Source organism: Podarcis cretensis, assembly GCF_951804945.1.
Source record: "Podarcis cretensis genome assembly, chromosome: 14".
In the NCBI taxonomy this organism is placed as follows: Eukaryota; Metazoa; Chordata; class Lepidosauria; order Squamata; family Lacertidae; genus Podarcis; species Podarcis cretensis.
The window spans coordinates 54465153-54484648 of NC_137183.1; the positions used below are offsets into that span (position 1 = coordinate 54465153).

Here is a 19496-nt window from a genome sequence, read left to right on the forward strand (position 1 = left end):
AATGGACTGAACCTTCCCAGGAAAAGGCGTGAGGTTTTTCATATTTTGAAGAAAGAACAATTGGATCTGATTTGCTTGCAAGAAACCCACGTGACAAGAGCACATAGAAGATTACTTATAAATAAAAGATTGGGACAAGAATTTATTTCATCAGATAAAGTTAAGAAAAGAGGAGTGGTGATATACGCAAAAGAGAAATTGGCTCCAAGACAGATTTTTAAAGATGAACAGGGCAGAATCTTGGCAATTGAGATACAGATCCAAGGAGAAAAAATTTTGATACTTGGAATCTATGCACCAAATGAAGGGAAGGCAGAATTTTATAAGAAATTACATGAGACATTAACAAATTATCTGGATTACAAAGTGATTTTATTAGGCGATATGAATGGGGTTGTATCTACAAATATGGACAAAGCGCAAAGACAGGTGATCTCCAAGGACGGGAGACTACCTAAGACTTTCTTTGAAATGACTGATAACTTGGATTTGATCGACATTTGGAGAATAAGAAACCCCCTTGAGAGGGAGGGAACATTCTTTTCAGAATCACAGATGACCTGGACAAGAATAGATCAAATATGGATTACTAGTGGGATGGCTCCTAAGATAAAGAAAGTGGAAATCTGCCCAAAGACATGCTCCGACCACAATGCAGTAAAGATGGAAATGAAAACAACAACAGCTGGCTCTTTTAGATGGAGAATGAATGACACCCTATTTAAAGATCCAGAGGTGTACCAAAAGGCCCAAAAGACTTTGAAGGACTATTTTGAGATAAATCTAAGGACAGAAGTGGAGAAACGAGTGATCTGGGACGCAAGCAAGGCCGTGATGAGGGGTTTCTTGATACAGCAGAACTCCTTGAAAAGGAGGAAACAACAGGAGAAGAAAGATAAAATTTTAGAAAGGATAAAAGACAGTGAAAAGAAACTGAGATCCAACCCAAAGTCACATGAGATCTTGAGACAAATCAAATTGTATCAGAAGCAATATATGGAATTGATGAACCAGGAGATTGAATGGAAAATTAAACGAATGAGACAAAAGACATTTGAATCGGCAGATAAATGTGGGAAACTCCTGTCATGGCAATTGAAGAAGAGACTGAAATTGAACACAGTTACAAGTTTGGAGGTAGATGGAAAGAATATTTCGAAACCAGATGAGATCAGTAACTGCTTTCAGAGCTATTTCAGAAGACTGTATGCACAAGGGCCGGAAAACGAAAGAGACATTGAAGAATTTCTTAAGAAATATGGATTACAAAAAATTTCGCAACAAAGTATGGCGTTTTTAAATGAGAAAATAACTGAACAAGAAATTGAGGGTGCCATTCAAAACATGCAACTGGGGAAATCTCCAGGGCCAGATGGACTAACCTCCAGATATTACAAAGCCTTGAAAGACTGGATAATTCAGCCACTTAAGGAGGTTTGCAACGAGATATTAGAGGGGAAAAGGGCACCTGAGACGTGGAAAGAAGCTTTCATCACACTTATACCAAAGACTGAGGTTGATAAAAAACAGATCAAGAACTACCGCCCTATATCACTACTTAATGTGGATTACAAAATTTTTGCAGACATTTTGGCAAAAAGACTAAAGAAGGTGCTGGTGGAGGAGATTCATAAAGACCAGGCAGGCTTTCTCCCGGGTAGGCATATATCTACTAATGTAAGGAATATAATTGACATTATAGAAATGCTGACAGTGAACATTAATACGAAGGCAGTTTTAATTTTTGTGGACGCGGAGAAAGCCTTTGACAATATATCTTGGAAATTTATGAAAAAGAATCTCCATGGGATGGGGGTAGGCCAAAGGTTTGAAAATGGTATAAGTGCAATTTATTCTGAGCAAAAGGCGAAGTTAATTGTAAATAATGTGGTTATGGATGAACTACCTATAGAAAAAGGGACACGTCAGGGGTGCCCAATATCCCCATTACTTTTTATATCGGTCCTGGAGGTCCTGTTAAATATGATTAGGGGAGATCAGCTGGTAAAAGGGATTCAGGTCGGAGCCAGACATTACAAATTAAAGGCTTTTGCAGATGACTTAGTACTGACCTTGCAAGAGCCAGACACTAGTACCAAAAGAGCTTTGGAATTAATTCAAGTATTTGGCCAGGTCGCAGGATTTAAGTTGAATAAACAAAAAACCAAGGTATTGGAAAAGAACTTAACAAATGTTGAAAGGGAAAGATTCCAAGAGGAAACTGGGTTAGTGGTGGCAAAGAGTGTAAAATACCTGGGGATTAACATGACATCTAAGAATGTGAACTTATTTAAGGACAACTATGACAAGTGCTGGACTGAGATAAAGAAAGATTTAGAAATATGGTCAAACCTGAAGCTTTCCTTGTTAGGTCGAATTGCTGTGATCAAAATGAATGTATTGCCTAGAATGTTATTTTTGTTTCAGACATTACAAATTGTTGATAAACTGGACTGTTTCAAGAAGTGGCAGAAAGACATATCTAAATTTGTCTGGCAGGGCAAAAAGCCCAGAATTAAGTTTAAGATACTTACCGACTCTAAAGAAAGAGGGGGGTTTGCCCTGCCGGACTTAAGACTTTACTATGAATCGGCAGCTTTCTGCTGGTTAAAAGATTGGCTACTTCTTGAAAATGCAGACATTCTAGATTTGGAAGGATTTGACAATAATTTTGGTTGGCATGCATATATCTGGTATGACAAGGTTAAAGTGTATAAGGGTTTCAAAAATCATATTGTCAGGAAAGCACTATATAATGTATGGATACGGTATAAAGATTTACTGGAAAACAGAACTCCCAGGTGGCTTTCACCTATGGAGGCTAAGGAAGTAAAGAAACTTAATATGACAACCAATTGGCCGAAATACTCTGAGATTTTAGAACAAGAAGGTGGTGAATTTAAATTACAAAGTTATGAGAAAATAAAGTCCAAGGTACGAGATTGGCTCCATTATTTTCAAATAATGGAGGCTTTCAAACAAGACAGGAAAATTGGCTTCCAGGTGGAGAAATCGAAATTGGAAACAGAATTGTTAGAACCCAATACTAAGAATTTATCAAGAATGTACAACTTGCTGTTGAAGTGGAATACAATAGATGAGACAGTGAAGTCTGCTATGGTTAAATGGGCACAGGACATAGGTCATGACATTATGTTTGCTGACTGGGAGCAGTTATGGACCACAGGTATTAAATTCACGGCATGTAATGCCTTACGAGAAAACATTATGAAAATGATTTATAGGTGGTACATGACCCCAGTCAAGCTTGCGAAGATTTACCATTTGCCCAATAACAAATGCTGGAAATGTAAAGAGACTGAGGGTACCTTTTTCCACCTTTGGTGGACCTGCCCAAAGATTAAGGCCTTCTGGGAAATGATTTATAATGAAATTAAGAAAGTGCTTAAGTGCACCTTTAACAAGAAACCAGAGGCATTTCTCTTGGGTATGGTCGGCCAGTTGGTGCCGAAGAAGGACAAGAATTTCTTTTTGTACGCTACTACGGCAGCAAGGATTCTTCTAGCAAAGTATTGGAAGACACAAGAGCTACCCACGCTGGAGGAATGGCAGGCGAAAGTGATTGACTTTATGGGACTGGCAGAAATGACCGGCAGAATCCGCGACCAAGAGAGAGAGACTGTGGAAGAAGATTGGAAGAAATTTAAGATGTATCTTAAGAATTATTATAAAACTGAGGAGTGTTAAAATGCTGAGGGAAAAGAAGACGTAGAATTGCAGCGATAATTGGGTTTAAAAATTTAGGGTGGAATAGAGAAAGAGGACAAATTTATATTTAATTGGGTAAGATAGGTTGCTGAATAATGGTACTAAACTAAGGATGCAAAAAGGGAAAGGTATGGGGAAGTCCGGGAAAAGAGGGTTATGAAAATAAGGTTAAGAAAATATGAGTTTGTTGTTTGTTTGTTTTTATGTTGTTGTTTTTTTTGTTTGTGATAAAAAATTGGAAATTAATAAAAATCATTTAAAAAAAAAAAAGAAAGCTCATACCAAGAACAAACTTAATTGGTCTCTAAGGTGCTACTGGAAGGAATTTTTTAATTTTGTTTCAACTTCAGATTGAAGATACAGTATGCTAGAGAAACGTGAAGTGCAACTGGGCAGCTACGCTGTGCAAAATGGCAGGCTGCTTGGTGTTTTGGTGTTCGACGTTCATGCATTTTTGGAGGGATGAGGTGCATGACGCAATTACTCCCCAGAGATTCCCACAGTCCCTCTGCCCTCTGGAGATGGAAATGTGTATGACTTCACTCTTTCTGCTGCTGAATTGGTTGCTCATTCTGCTGAAGGGAGGCAAACCCTAAAGTATGACGAGTCTAGCTAACATTTTAACAAGGCATCGCAAGAAAGATTTGTTTGTTTGTTTTTAAACCAAATCAAGGAGAAAATCTGTTGCTGATTTTCTAGGTACAGATATTTTCCACCCTCTAAAAAATAAGTTGAGCGACATCCCAGCAAATAGAGATCGGGAATCTAAAACAAGGACTCTTGGTGTGAAGAGAGGGAGAGTTGCAGTTTCCAGAGGGGATCTCCTTTTGCAGGAAAAACAATCTTTTGGCACCTTCAAAGTCTAGAACATTTCTTATGGCTTGATGGTCTCGACTCCATCAGAGTCCTATCCTGCGTTGCTGGTACATATATTAAAGGTAAAGGTAAAGGGACCCCTGACAGTTAAGTCCAGTCACAGACGACTCTGAGGTTGCGGCGCTCATCTCGCTTTACTGGCTGAGGGAGCCAGCGTACAACTTCCGGGTCATGTGGCCAGCATGACTAAGCCACTTCTGGCGAACCAGGGCAGCGCACAGAAACGCCGTTTACCTTCCCGACGGAGCGGTACCTATTTATCTACTTGCACTTTGACGTGCTTTCAAACTGCTAGTTTGGCAGGAGCAGGGACTGAGCAATAGGAGCTCACCCCGTCGTGGGGATTCAAACCGCCGACCTTCCGATCGGCAAGCCCTAGGCTCAGTGGTTTAGACCACTGCATATATTACAGAGTGGTAAATAGTGAGGTCAGAAGGAAATGAAATTATAGAATCAGAGGCGAGGAGAGTCAGAAGAGTCAGCAAGGGTTATCTACCCCAACCCTCTGCAGTCCAAGAATCTTTTGCCCAATGTGGGACTCGAATCCACAACCCTGAGATTAAGAGTACAGTGGTATCTTGGGTTAAGAACTTAATTCGTTCTGGAGGTCCGTTCTTAACCTGAAACTGTTCTTAATCTGAAGCACCACTTTAGCTAATGGGGCCTCCCGCTGCCGCCACGTGATTTCTGTTCCCATCCTGAAGCAAAGTTCTTAACCCGAGGTACTATTTCTGGGTTAGCAGAGTCTGTAACCTGAAGTGTCTGTAACCCGAGGTACCACTGTATTGTGCTCTACTGACTGAGCAAAATGCACACAGGGCTATAATTGCGTCATAAACAGGCCTCCCTTGCAAGAGATTTTCGAAAAAGCTCCCTAGTTTTGCTGGCGAAAACACAGAGAGCATATGAGGACCGACCCTCGCTGCTTTCGGGCTCCCAAACTTCTTTGCCCAGCGACACCAAACCTTCCCTGCAACACATGCTGGAGCCCACAACCCAAATGCGGAGTGCTTGGTGCCAGCTGATTTGGGGTTATTTTTGCACCTGCTAACTAAGCCCAGCCAACAGGCAGCCTTGGGGGTGCCGCTCACCGCAATGGCGCATCTAGCACACTAACCCATCCCGCCACGCGGTGAATTTATTTAATGAAATGCTCGTCCGCTTTTCAGGGGGGCTGCTGGGTTGGAGTCAGCCTGGACTCAGTCTCCTGCACGCAGACACACACTCCCTGCCACTCTTGCGTGGGCCAAAATGGCCTGAAACCAAACAAACAACTGGCGTGGTGTTTATTTTTGCAAGCTACATTATTATTATTCCAAACTATTTGTTGCTGCGGCGGTTCATTGTGACGCCTGACCGCAAAAAATAAGGAGGGTGGATAACAGCCAGCATACTCTTTGCTCTCTCTCTCTCTCCCCCCACTTGCTCATAAATGTCACCCACCCCATTCCTGCCACAGGATAGCCCCCCCCCCCTGCAATTTACAAGCCGGCAATTGTCTCCGGCAACTCAATGGCTGGTCTTGTCTCGATAAAATACGCCCGGCGTTTGACGCACGAAGCGCCTTCGAGATTCAATCAGTTATGCGCAGGCTAAAGCCAGAGGGGTGGGGAGCAACCTTCGCCCCCGTTGCCTCGGCAACCGATGCCCTGCATTAAAGGAGTATAGGTTTACTTGCCAAATACGAGGAGATTAGCCAAGTAAAGCCCTGGGCTTTTCTCTTAAGGGTGGGGGGGAAACGCTTCTGAGCATTCAAGCGCCCTCCACTCGGCGCAAGCGAACTAATGTTATTAGCGAAAACGTCTCTTGGCACACCGGGACGAGGGGAAAGGGGGCGGACGTGGCTGGAGAGAAAGGCAGGCCTTGTTTTCTTTCTGAAAGCCAATTCCATCGCTTAGCAACCACCCGGGCAGCCTGGCAGAATGCAAGCCTTGTTTGCAGGCTTTTAGTTCTGCTCAGTAAATTATGTTTAACGCGGCCGGGGAGGGCGGCTGGGGTGGGGTGGGCTGCGGTGCAGAGCAAGGGTTGGGGGGCCCTCTCTCCAAACCAGCTCAGACAAACAAATCCCCTCCGTGGGCTTGCAGCCATCACCCCTCCCCGTCTCCTGGCTCCAGCCAAAGCAGTGGGCCGGGGAGGGGGGGTGCTGTGGGAACCGGGTGCGAGGCGGAGCAGGGGGACGTCTGCCAGAAAAAAACGAGGCCCCGGAACAAAAGCGCTGGCCTGACCGTCGGAGGCAGACGGACTGATGGATACGTCCAAGTCTGCCTCTCCCTTTCTGAAGCGCAAAGAGGGAGGGTTCACTCTGCCAGGCCCAACGCATCTGCCTCGGAGAGCATCAGCAGCGCATCTTGGAGTGGCCAGAGAAGGAAGGAGAGGCAGGCAGGCAGGCTGCACGGCAACCAGTGAGCATGGGACAGCGCATGCCTTGCGAGCTCGCGGCAAGGAACAGCACCCTCAGCTGGCTGGAATCCTGCTCCTCTTTACTATACAGTCATACCTCATGTTACGTTTGCTTACGGTTGCATCCCGCGGAGACCCAGAAGTAATGGAACGGGTTACTTCCACGTTTCACCGCTCGCGCATGCGCAGATGCGCAAAATGACATCATGCGCATGCGCAGAAGAGGCAAATCGCGACCCGCACGTGTGCAGTCGTGGGTTACGTTCTTTTCAGGTTGCGAACAGGCCTCCGGAACGGATCCTGTTCGCAACCAGAAGTACCACTGTAAATTTAAGGAGCGCTCTGCAAATTCTAGAATTAAGATGCCTTCGCTCTTGGGTTTTAACTCTCTCACACTCAAATGCATGCACCAGCCCCTCCCAAATCTCAGCAACCTCAGTCGGTGTGCAAAAATCCCTTTCTGAGCCAAATCCTGTGTGCATTTTAACAATACGGGTCATTTTTCATGTGGGGCTCCTAAACTTAAAAACTAGCCAGTGGGCAACACGGTGGAACCTTGGTTGTCGAACGTAATCCGGTCCAGAAGACCGTTCGACTTCTGAACCATCCAGCAACCGAGGCACAAAGGGCGATCAGCAAATTCCATTGAGAAAATGAAGAAACACACCTCGGAAGCTGTTTGACTTCTGAAAAGCGTTCAAAAACAGAGGCAATTACTTCCGGGTTTTGGGCGTTTAAAAGCCGAAACATTTGGCTACCAAGACTCTCGAAAACCGAGGTTCCTCTGTAAATACTTTTTCTCACAGAGGAGGGAGGTGAACAGACCACAAGGTCTTAATTTTGTGAGAGTTATATCTAGTGATGTTAACACTGCAAAGGCTTTCAGCCTCGACACGGCGCTGCTACACATAATTCACGCTCTAATATTTTGTGCAAAGCTTCTGTTCAATTTGGCAAATGGACCGGACTCTCTGACCCTCAAACCCAACAGTAATGCGAGTTGTCAGTTAATTCTGCTACGGGTTTGATTTTTCATCATGTCTCTCTTTCCTTTTCCTTCTCTGTTGCACAGCACACCCATGTACAACTCAAAACCCTGGTGAAGATTTGACGTTTTCATCCCCAAAAAGTTTTTGATTTGAGTTTCTACTGAAATAAGGCTGCATTTTAATGTTGTACGTTAATCTTGTCTTTAAGTTGTATTTTAATCAATGGTTTTTATACCTGGTGTTAGCTGCCCTGAGCCTGGTCTTGGCTGGGCAGGGCGGGGTATAAATAAAATTTTATTTATTTTATTATTATCATCATCATCATCATCATCATCATCATCATCATCTTAATTCACCTGGCCAACAAAGGTCCGTATAGTTAAAGCTATGGTTTTCCCAGTAGTGATATATGAAAGTGAGAACTGGACCATCAAGAAGGCTGATCGCCGAAGAATTGATGCTTTTGAATTATGGTGCTGGAGGAGACTCTTGAGAGTTCCATGGACTGCAAGAAGATCAAACCTCTCCATTCTGAAGGAAATCAGCCCTGAGTGCTCACTGGAAGGACAGATCCTGAAGCTGAGGCTCCAAGACTTTGGCCACCTCATGAGAAGAGAAGACTCCCTGGAAAAGACCCTGATGTTGGGAAAGATGGAGGGCACAAGGAGAAGGGGACGACAGAGGACGAGATGGTTGGACAGTGTTCTCGAAGCTACCAGCATGAGTTTGACCAAACTGTGGGAGGCAGTGGAAGACAGGAGTGCCTGGTGTGCTCTGGTCCAGGGGGTCACGAAGAGTCGGACACGACTAAACAAAAATTATTATTGCCACAAAACAGCGGCTCATTTTGGCTCATTATGCTAGAAAAGGGGGGCCCCATGTCCCCAAATACTTTTTTTTTTTTTAACCACTGCTCGGCGGTAGACCACATGGTTTGCATATGGACTATCCCAGCTTTGGTTCTGGGCATCTGTTGTTTAAAAGGAACCAAGCCGCAAACCCTGAGAAAAGACTCTTGGCCAAGACTCTCAAGAACTGCTGCCATTCAGGGCCTAGAATGCTGTGCTCAATGGTTCAATGGGTTCACACATTATATGGCAGCTTCCTACTTTCCCCTTCTATGGCTGCTTCAAAGTTTATGGTGGAATCCAGTGTGGCTCATTCATGTGATTTATTATTATTATTATTTGTGGTACCCACACAGGGCTGTTGGGACCAAAAAGGCCAGACAACATTTGAACCAGATTCTCCCTCTAACAAAATAACCCATTAAATGTTCACAGTTGCCGCTGGTGGGAGGAACCTTCCGTGGTGCGTGGGTAGGGCTCTCTAGTCAGGTTCCTACTTCCCTTTTGCTCCTCACCTGAGCACAACCAGCGCCATTTTGTTCTCAGCGGCCTATTGCCACAGATCATCCCATGGTCACATTGCCACCACCTCACTAGGAGGAGCCCATTGCTCAAGATTTCCACATAGGACACATCGCATCGAAGTGACTTCAGGGCCATTTCCACAAAAGGCAGCAAATAGCTACGTCCAGCTTTAAAATAAGAGCAATAATGCGGAGGTCTTGAGCAAGACCTGTTTTTCGCTCTTGGGCAAGCTACGGTTAGGCAAAGAACACTCTTGGACAACAGCTGAACATTGAAAACAGAACAAGGACACCCAGAAATGGATTTTACCAGCACCACCAAAAGATCTAGTCTCCATTTTGCCCAGACACAACTCACTCACTCTAACATCTATCATCTATTTATTTATTTATCTATCTATGTATCTATCATCCCTCTATATCTATCTATCTATCTATCTATCTATCTATCTATCTATCTATCTATCTATCTATCTACCCATCTACCCATCTATCTATCTATCTATCTATCTATCTATCTATCTATCTATCGTTCAAAATGTACCCGTGTATCGTGCAAAATGGCAGGCTGTGCACTGAACGCTGCAGTGACACCAAAAAATCAGGTTTATCCTCTACCACACGGGTCGGCAAAGTTTTTGAGGTTTGGGCGGGTTCACAGTCCCTCAGACGCCACAGTGGGTCAGAGTGTGCACACACGCTCGCACACATGCGCAAACGCTATTTCTGGCGCTTTGTCTGGCGCGGAGGAGGTGTGCGCAGCTTCCCATTGGCTGCAGGAGCTTCCTGCAACCAATGAGAAGCCAGCCAGCATCACGGAAGGCGGTCCCCGCTCTGCTCTGCCCCCGTTTAGCGTGGCGCACAGAAGCCGACCGAGCTGGCAGTGGGAGTCCATGGGCCGCTTGTTGCCGACCCCTGCTCTACCACCACTGCCAACACATCATTCAGGAAGGTAACATCTACTAGGAGTTCTTGAGGAAGAAGTGGGCCTCTTCAGCACAGCTCTAAGACAATTTTCCTCAAAGCTGAACAGGGATGCAGATATTCCAGAGTCAGGACCGTGAAACAGGGACTGTCCTGGATAAATATGCACAGCTGGAGTTTATGCCTTTAAAAATTAAAATAAAATACACACACACACACACACACACACACACACACACACAGAGGTTGTCAGCCAAGCAAACAGAAAACAAATCAGTTTTTTTAGGTCCAGTTGCTAGATCAAGTCTTATTCCTGCTCCCTCCCCAAAAAACCACTTCTTTAGACACACACATCAGCTGAATAAACAGGGTTTGTGCTTCACTCCACACCTCCAAACCAGCCAAAAAATGCTGGGCTTTGCCACAGGGTAAACCTGCCAAAAGCCACTGGCCCTGCCTATATCCCAGACCCATCAAAAACCAGCTGAACGCCAGTCTCCTGGGTCAGCCAACACTTCCAATAAATTGCTTTTCTCAAAAAAAAGAAGGAGGCGAGTGACCAACATTACAGAGAACTTAAGTGACACACAGACACAACCCTCACAATTACTCAGGCTAAAAGATGGCTACCGACACCAACAGCAGATTTTCAGCTTGTTTTTAACAGCAGTGGTCAAAGGGAGATTTGTTTTTCAAAACGCAGGACTGACCCAGCTAGAAGGAACCGGCGGTCATTTTGCATCAATCCCTACTGAGCACAGTAAGGCTTTCTCATGAGTAAGCATATATAGGGTCAGGCAGTCTCTCTCATATACAGTGTATACTGCACATATTTTCTCTCTCAAAAATAATAACTGTTTACTCCTTTTTGTGATACGACAGTGACACCCAATGGCCACTCTAATTCATTGCAAGTTCAGGAGATGCCCTCCTGGCCTGTTGCATCAGTTTCTACCTCGTGGGAAATAAAACTTTGACCAGCCTCCGCTCAGTATGGGAAGAGCCATGGGTGATTACGGCCCCTCTCATAAAAATTAAATGTGGCAGTTCACAAATAAAGAGGTGCTTGTTTGAGAGAGGAACTCAGAGCCTTTGAAAAACAAAGGAGAGAGACCTTCGCAAGTAACCAGCCACGTCTCTGCGCAAGGACTTTGGGACGTCTGCAAAGGGCAGAAACAAACACAGACCCCCTTTGCATGCTAGGAGAGCTTTCAGACTTAAACACACACCCTTCCGGCCTAGGGAGTTATTACTATCACTATTGGTTATTAAATTTATCAGCCCCCTTCTCTCCCCCGCAGGCAACTCAAGGCGCCTTTGCAAAACCACAAAAAACAACAACATATATTCCGTAGGATCAATGAGTTGGATGGGGGGGGGGTGTGCTGTGAACTCAAAAAGAAAGGATAATCTTAATTCCGCAACATGAAAATACTGAAATCTGCCTGTAAACTACAAACCCAAATGTCCATAAAGCTCATTTTTTTTGCATTGTTCATTTTGCATCGTACAGTCCTGGGAAGGACCAACAGGCCTTTCTGGGCACCAGAGCCCCCTCTCATGACCAACAGAAGCCCCCCAGCACATCGCCCCACACCTGCTAGACACTGCAGCACAACGCACCAGTCTTGGCCAACCTAAAACTCCCTAGACATTGGGACTACAAAGTCCGACCGCCAGCCTCAGCCACAGACGTCTAGCTTTGGCAGCGAGTTGGGTGAGCTCTGAGGCCCCTTCTGAATCTATGAACCCACAGCGGTTGTGCCACACCCGCTGGGCACAGCCCCACAAGCAACGCCCACCCAGCCTGATCCATCTAATTCAGGGGTCGGCCACCTAAGGCCCATGAGCCACAAGCGGCCCATGGGGGGTCATTTAACCGGCCTGTGGACCCCTGCTGCCCGCTTGGTTGGCTCCAGTGCAATAATGCAGAGGTCTCGAGAAAGACCTGTTTTTCACTCTTGGTCAGGCTATGGTTAGGCAAAGATCACTCTTGGACAACAGCTGAGCATTGAAAACAGAACAGGACAGCCAGAAATGGATTTTACCAGCACCAACAAAAGAACAAGCCTCCATTTTGCCCAGACACACACACACTCACTCACTCTATCATCTATCTATCATCTAAACTCTATCATTCATCTAAACTGGCACAGAGCAGAGCAGGGGACCGCCTTCCGCAATGCTGGCCGACTTCTCATTGGGAAATAGCATTTGTGCATGCACACGCACTCCAGCACACCAATGCGTCTGCGGGACCGCGAACCGGCCCGAGCCACAAAGCTTTGCTGACCCCTGGATCTAATTCTTGCATTGCAGGGAGTTGCATGAGCTGAGCCTTTGGTTCCCCTCCATCCACCCTACAATTCTTTTTAAAAAAAATTTTAAAATATAAATTCATCTTTATTGATTTAAAATATCATCTTACATATACATTACAAATAGTTACAGGAAAATTAAACACAAAAATATAAAAGAAAAAAGATAAATAATATAAAAATAAAAAAGCAAAGAAGAGTTAACAATAAGAGATGAACATTGGCTATAACATCCTGTCTTTTCTAATAAAGTCTTCTGAAAGAAACTTCCAATCATTTTTCTTGTACTTTTTCTATTGTCTTAATTTTATCACACAGTTTGTTTTGTCTATTATATACAAGTATCATTCGGTTCTGCTAGGATAACGTCATTTTTACAATATAATCTTATATATTCTTTGAATAGTCTCCATTCTCTAAATATTTTTTGGTTTGGGGCCCCTCTGATTTTTCTGTTCAGCTTTGCTAATTGAAAGTACTCTAGCATGAGTGATTGCCAATCTATTATTGTAGGTGTGGTTTCACATTTCCAACTTGTGGCTATCGGTATTCTTGCAGCCGTAATTGAATACATAAGCAGTGGTCTTGTATTTTGCTTTATTTCTATTGGCAGTATTCCTAGAAGGAAAATCTCTGGCCTTTCCTTCAATTCTACCATCACCTGCTACCCGCCAGAGAATGCCCAGCCACCCTCCCCATCGGGTGACCTACCTTTGACGTTGCCCAGAGAGAGGGCGCGATCACGGTCCGCCAATCCCGGCCCCACCTTGCCGCCGCCACCACTGTTGTCCTTCTGCCTTGCCACGGCCACGGCGATACCCACGGGGAGGTGACGCACCTCCCCCTCGCCCTGCGACCCGATGCTCTCGCGCCCAAAGGACTTGGCACTCTCGGGGCGCTCAGGCTCCTTCTTCAGCTGTTTGCTGGCCTGGTGGGGCAGCAGCTGCTGGATCCTGGCCGAAGCCTGCAGGGCGGGGTCGGCCTTCATGTGCCCCAAACCACCGAAGGGGCTCTTCTTGCCGCTGCCCGACCGAGCCGCCGCCGCCTCCTTGGCAAAGCTGCCGCTGTACTTGATGAGGCTCTGCATGGCTGAGCCTTCTCCGTGAGAGGTAGGATGGAGGCCTTCCGCGCTCCGTGCCGCCGTCACCACGGTCCTCTGCAGGCCTCCGGGGTTGAGGTATGCCTTCTTGGCTTCCTCCTCCGCCCGGCTGGCCTGGTTGTGCTGTGCCGCCAAGACCGCCATCTGCGTGGTGGCAAAGTTGCCCATGTCGAAAGGCTTCCATTTCTGCTCGGAGGGCTTCGGGGGGTGGCTGTGGTCAAGGTGCTGCCCCCGGGATGAGGCGGACGACAAAGAAGAAGAAGAGGAAGAGGAGGAAGAACTGTCCAAAGTGCCATAGATCTTCGCCGCGTCCTTGCAGCCGGGCCGCGGAAACCGCTCCCGCTCGCAGGAGCGATGCTCTGACTCCGAGCCCGGCTTGAGCAAGTCTTTGGAGGCGAGGAAGTCGCCCCTGCTTTCAGGGGAGCCGAGCCGGGGCCTGCTGAGGAACGTTTCTGGGGGCCCCTGCTTCCTGAGCGCCGTGGAGGTGGCCCGGATGACGGAGCCCTTCTCACGCAGAGCCTCCATCCTCTTGGCATCGCCGTGCGTCGCAAAGTCCGGGGGCAGCAGGCTGCGGGCGCCGTCGCCCAGGCACCTCTCGGGCAAGGCCTGGAGGACGCCCACCCGGGTGGCCGGAGGGTCCTTCTCCTTCACCTTGCCGCCACCGTTGTCCCGGGCCTGCGAGGCGATTTGGATGGGTCCACTGCGCTCGTCGTAAGCCTCCACGGAAGGCACAAAGGTGGGCGCGATGACCTTGTGCTCCCTGCCGGCCTCCTTGGCCAGAGGGAAGATGGTGTACATGTTGGAATGGACTGGCTGCGGGGGGAAGGCGGAGGCAGTGGGGGCCAGCTTCCCCGGCTGGCCCGGAGAGGGGCAGCTGCAGGCCACGTGCAAGGCGGCGGCCCCCGCCCCAGAATCCCCCCTCCGCAGCCGCTCCGAGTGCGAGGAAGGCCTCATGTTCTCGTCGTGCCGCGCGGGGTCCCTGGCGCAGCGGTCCTGCTCCGAGCCCAGCGCTTTCCCCAAAGGGTCCCCTCCGCCGTTGCAGTTGCTGAGCGAGGAGGTCTGCAGCGGGTTCTTGAACTTTGGTTCTCCGCCGTGGGCACCGCGACTCGGCGCGTGCTCAGCCAGGAAGGAGGGCAGCGGCTGCTCCCCGGCCCTGGCGCCCTTGTCGGGGGCGCTCACTTTCCTGTCGCTGTCGGGCTTGGCGTCCTGGGTGAGGTCCACCACGCTGTGCGGCCTGGGCTCCTCCCGGGCCTTGCCCTCTTTCTTGGGGCCAGCCAGAAGGACGTCGCCCCGGCATGCCCGCTCCTTGCCAACATCCCTGGTGCCGTCCTTCGAGGCCCTGGGTAGGTGCCCAAGCTCCTTCTCGCGATGGAGGGTGCTGGGCCCGTGGCTGGCTGCCGTCCTCGAGGGGGGGCCCTGGGGGTGCAAGGGGGGCTGTCCTGTGTGGCCGCCAAGATAAAACCCATCTGCAAAACAAGGAACAGACTTAGGCAACCCCAAGAAAGGCTTGCAAAGGAAACATGATTGCACAGATTCAAAGTGCCACAGGGAACCAAACAATGCGATAATTCCTACAAAATGCAGCATGACTTAATTGTATATGCATAATAATGAAGAACATGGCAGAGATTTGTTTATGGCACAGATTGGCATATAGAGAGCAGAGATGGGTTGGGATTTTTGGTTTTTTATTTCACACCATCTGTACCCTATAACACAGAAAGTAAACAAGTTAATGTAATAAACCAAACATGGCAACGTTAATGGTAAAGTGTATTATAATTTGCCTTGGGTTAGTACCCCGTTAGTTCCTAATATTGAAAAGAGATTATTTTGCTTTGGTTTTGGGGAGCAGAGTTCTCAGATCCTAATGATTTTCATTTACTTTAGCTTCTGTATGCTTGAGACACTTGCTTTTTCCTTTACATGTGGATTAGTATTTTGCAATTCAATAATTAAAAAATGGAGGAATAAAACAAAATATTGTTGTGTGCCGGGGAACCCCAAGTTGACCCGGCGGGTGGCGGGGAAAAGGGGTTAAGCTTTCTGCCTTGCTTGGATATGACTTGCACAATTTCAACCATGTGAGATGGCATGTGAGATGCACTCATCCTGAACCATGCAAATGTCTCTATGCACATCCCATATGCATTCAACACCATATTCGTCCCATATACATTCAGCCAATGTGGTGCGGTGGTTAGAGGGCCACACTAAGAGCCGGGAGAGACCAGGGTTCGAATTCCCCACCTGGCCATGACAAAGCTCAGTGGGTGACCTGGGGCCAGTCAATGCCTCTCTCAGCCTAACCTGCCTCACAGGGTTGTTGTGGGGAGCAAATGGGAGGGATAAGACCATGCGTACCAGTGCCTGAAATGGACCGAGCCTTCTGTGACAGAAGTCTTTGAAATTATGCCTGTTTGGGGAGGAAATTGAGGAGAGAGAGCAACCTTTCTCCTCCCCTAGGTCTGGAGGCCACCCAGAAAACAGATTCTGGATGGAGAAATAGGAGGCTGCCCTTCTCCCAGAGCAGAAATTCCTGCCCCAAGACGGGAGGCAACAGGCGACCAGCTTAGGCAGCTGCAAAAAGGAGGATCAGGCAAATGCAAGGAGAAGGAAGGAGCCATCTCAGGCCACTAGTCCTCATGGTGCCCAGGTGCACTTCCAGGACCAGAGGCACCCAGTCATGTGGCAGCCAGACTGGTGACTGGGAGTGGCTGTTGAGACCGCGTAACACCGATCTTGAAAGACCTACATTGGCTCCTAGTACGTTTCCGAGCACAATTCAAAGTGTTGGTGCTGACCTTGAAAGCCCGAAATGGCCTTGGCCCAGGATACCTGAAGGAGTGTCTCCACCCCCATCGTTCAGCCTGGACACAGGTCCAGATCCGAGGGCCTTGCTGCAAAAAGCCAAGTTACAGGGACCCAGGCAGAGGGCCTTCTCAGTGGTGGCACCCGCCCTGTGGAACCCCCTCCCATCAGATGTAAAGGAGATAAAGAACTATTTGACTTTTAGAAGACATCTGAAGACAGCCCTGGTTTTTATCATCATCATCATTAGTGGCAGTGAGCAACCACAGGAGGGGGTGTGTGTTCTGCATCCGTGCCTTTTGGGGGCTTCCCAGGGGCAGTTGGGGGCACTGGACAGAGGGTGGGGGGAGCCCAACTCACCTTTTGGAGACTCAAAGAGGCTGTGCTGGCCCAGCTGAGCAAGCAGTGGGCTGCTGCTGTTGTGAGGCTCCAGGTGGCTCAGAGGAATGTATGAGGGATACAGACCGTTGGGAAGGTGGGAGAATCCTGTAAAAGAGGGACAGAGGATAGTCAGATGTAAACCATATTATTATTATTATTATTATTATTATTATTATTATTATTAAACACATCTAATGGTTTTTAGAAACCCATGCAACTCAAAAGTGACACGCAAGAGTGATTAAACGACAACCGTTTAATCCAGCATAGAACACAGCACAGGAAAGTTCTAAAAATGCATTCCTAATTTTATTATGATTAAGAATAAACAAAATAAACCAAAGATAAAGAGCATGCAGAAATACTGCCACAGCGGGCTGAAAGCAGCATGAAGTTGAATGCTGTCATTGACATTGTTGTTCCAAAACTTTGCAAAGAAAAATGCCCATTTCCCCCATGAACCTGTTACGCCGGTCTTTATGTATTATTTTGTAATAAGTTGTCTTAGTCATAAATTAATAAGGATAAAATGTTCTTAATCCATTCAGGTATAGTAGGAGATTATATCCCCCACCCCACATTTTTGGTGTTATAATTGTAGCAGCTATAAAACACTATTTGTTGATTATTTTCTGGAATAACATATTTTAGATTATCCAGCAGAAATATTTTGGGTTCTAAGGGTGTAGTAGGATACCCTAACACTTCAGGGATACTACCCTGAGCGTATTCCCAGAATATTACAAAATATTCAGAAGAAAACGCATCCACATTTTTAAACGGGAATGCTAGGGGTGCTCTCATAAGATCTTGCGAGAGCATCCTAAACCGAGGAGGTTTTAAGCTTCATAGAGTTGGACGAGACCCCCCAGAGGTCATCTATTCCAACCCCCCGCGATGCAGTAATCTCATGCCTTGCTTTGATTTAACTTGCGCGATTCCAACCAGCCCTATGAAATGCTTCTGAGCTGCAAACGCACACAAATGTCCCTCTGTGCATCCCAAACATTCAGCACCATGTTCGTCTCATGCATTCAGTGAGAGCGGCATAGAGGTTATTATGTCGGACTCATATCTAGGAGAGACTAGGGTTCGAATCCCCACGAGGCCACGAAGCTCAGTCAATGACCTTGAGCTCAGTCACCACCTCTCCTCCGGGGTGGGGGTGTTATTATCTCTCCCCCCGCCCTTTTACTATAATTATATTGTGTGTTTCATGGTTTGTGTTGCAAAGCACCCCGTGCTCTCCTGGTGAGGGGTGGTATATAAATTTAATGAAATAAAAATGACAACGGGTGTTACAGAATCACAGATCTAGTCACACCCCCTGTGACGCAATCATCACGGCTAAAGAACCCCTGAGAAACTCAGATATACCATCTAATCGCCAAATGGCACCTTAAACCTAGGTTATAGTATTATTATTTTTTGCAATGGGGTTTATAATTTCTATTAGTTTCATTACTATAATTACTTCATATTTTAAAGAAAAAACCTCAAAGCAGTTGACAAGACTTTAAAACATCAGATAAAACAATCCAGAATAGAACAAATTCAAGCTGTCCTTTTGCTTTCCCCAGCGTCCAGAGATCTCCGCGTGGTCGCAGTTGGACCTGCGCCAGTCGCAAAACGCGCCTGGCGCCTGGCTAATTTCTAACACTGCCTGATGCCTTGGGCTCATAGTAGATAGGTCAATGAAGACGTCAACCCAGGGGGCAGCAGCCATGAAAAAGGCAGATTCCGTGCTAGGAAACATGAGGGAAAGAATTGAAAATGACACTGGCAATATCACAAGGCCGTTATACAAAACTATGCTGCAACTGCGTTTGGGTGTACAACTCTGGAGATCTCAGAAAAGGTTGAGAGAAAGAGCGACCAATGATCAGGCGGTGAAGCAAACACCCCTAGGAAGGAAGGTTGCAGCGACTTCAGAGTTCAGAGAAAATGTGAGGTTTATAAAATTATGCATTGCAAGGAGAAAGTGGACAAAGAAACGTTCTCCTCGCTCTCTGGTAACACCACAACTTGTGGACTTTCAATGAAGGGGAGCGTTGGGTGATTCAGAACACCTGAAAGAAACCACTTCTTCACGCAATGCCTAGTTGGACTGTGGAACTCCCTCCCACAAGAAACAGTGACAGCCACTAATCTGGATAGCTTTAAAAGAGGACTGGACAAATTCATGGAGCAGAGATCCATCGAGGGCTGATAGCCTTGGTGGCTGTGCTCTGTCCTACACAATTGGAATAATAATAATAATAATAATAATAATAATAATAATAATAATAATAATAATTTATTTATTTATACCCCGCCCATTTGACTGAGTTTCCCCAGCCACTCTGGGCAGCTCCTAATTTAGTGTTCAAAACAATACAGCATTAAATATTAAAAACTTCCCTAAACAAGTCTGCTTTCAGATGTCTTTTAAAGATAAGATAGCTGCTTATTTCCTTCACATCTGAAGGAAGGGCATTCCACAGAACGGGTGCCACTACCAAGAAGGCCCTCTGCCTGGTTCCCTGTAACCTCACTTCTTGCAGGGAGGGAACCACCAGAAGGCCCTCGGAGCTGGACCTCAGTGTCCGGGCTGAACG

At 46.8% G+C, this 19496-nt stretch overlaps 1 protein-coding gene across 3 annotated transcripts in view; it reads right to left on the reverse strand.

The window, feature by feature from the left end:
* TNRC18 (trinucleotide repeat containing 18) overlaps nt 1-19496 on the reverse strand; it is a 137047-nt gene that overhangs the window by 71883 nt on the left and 45668 nt on the right. For all 3 annotated transcript variants that reach the window (XM_079953634.1, XM_079953633.1, XM_079953632.1), the window contains exons 2-3: nt 16879-17004; nt 13320-15173 (exon numbers count right to left, since the gene is read on the reverse strand). In XM_079953634.1, coding sequence (XP_079809760.1) covers nt 13320-15173; nt 16879-17004 — 1980 coding nt within the window. The remainder of the gene's footprint in view (nt 1-13319; nt 15174-16878; nt 17005-19496) is intronic.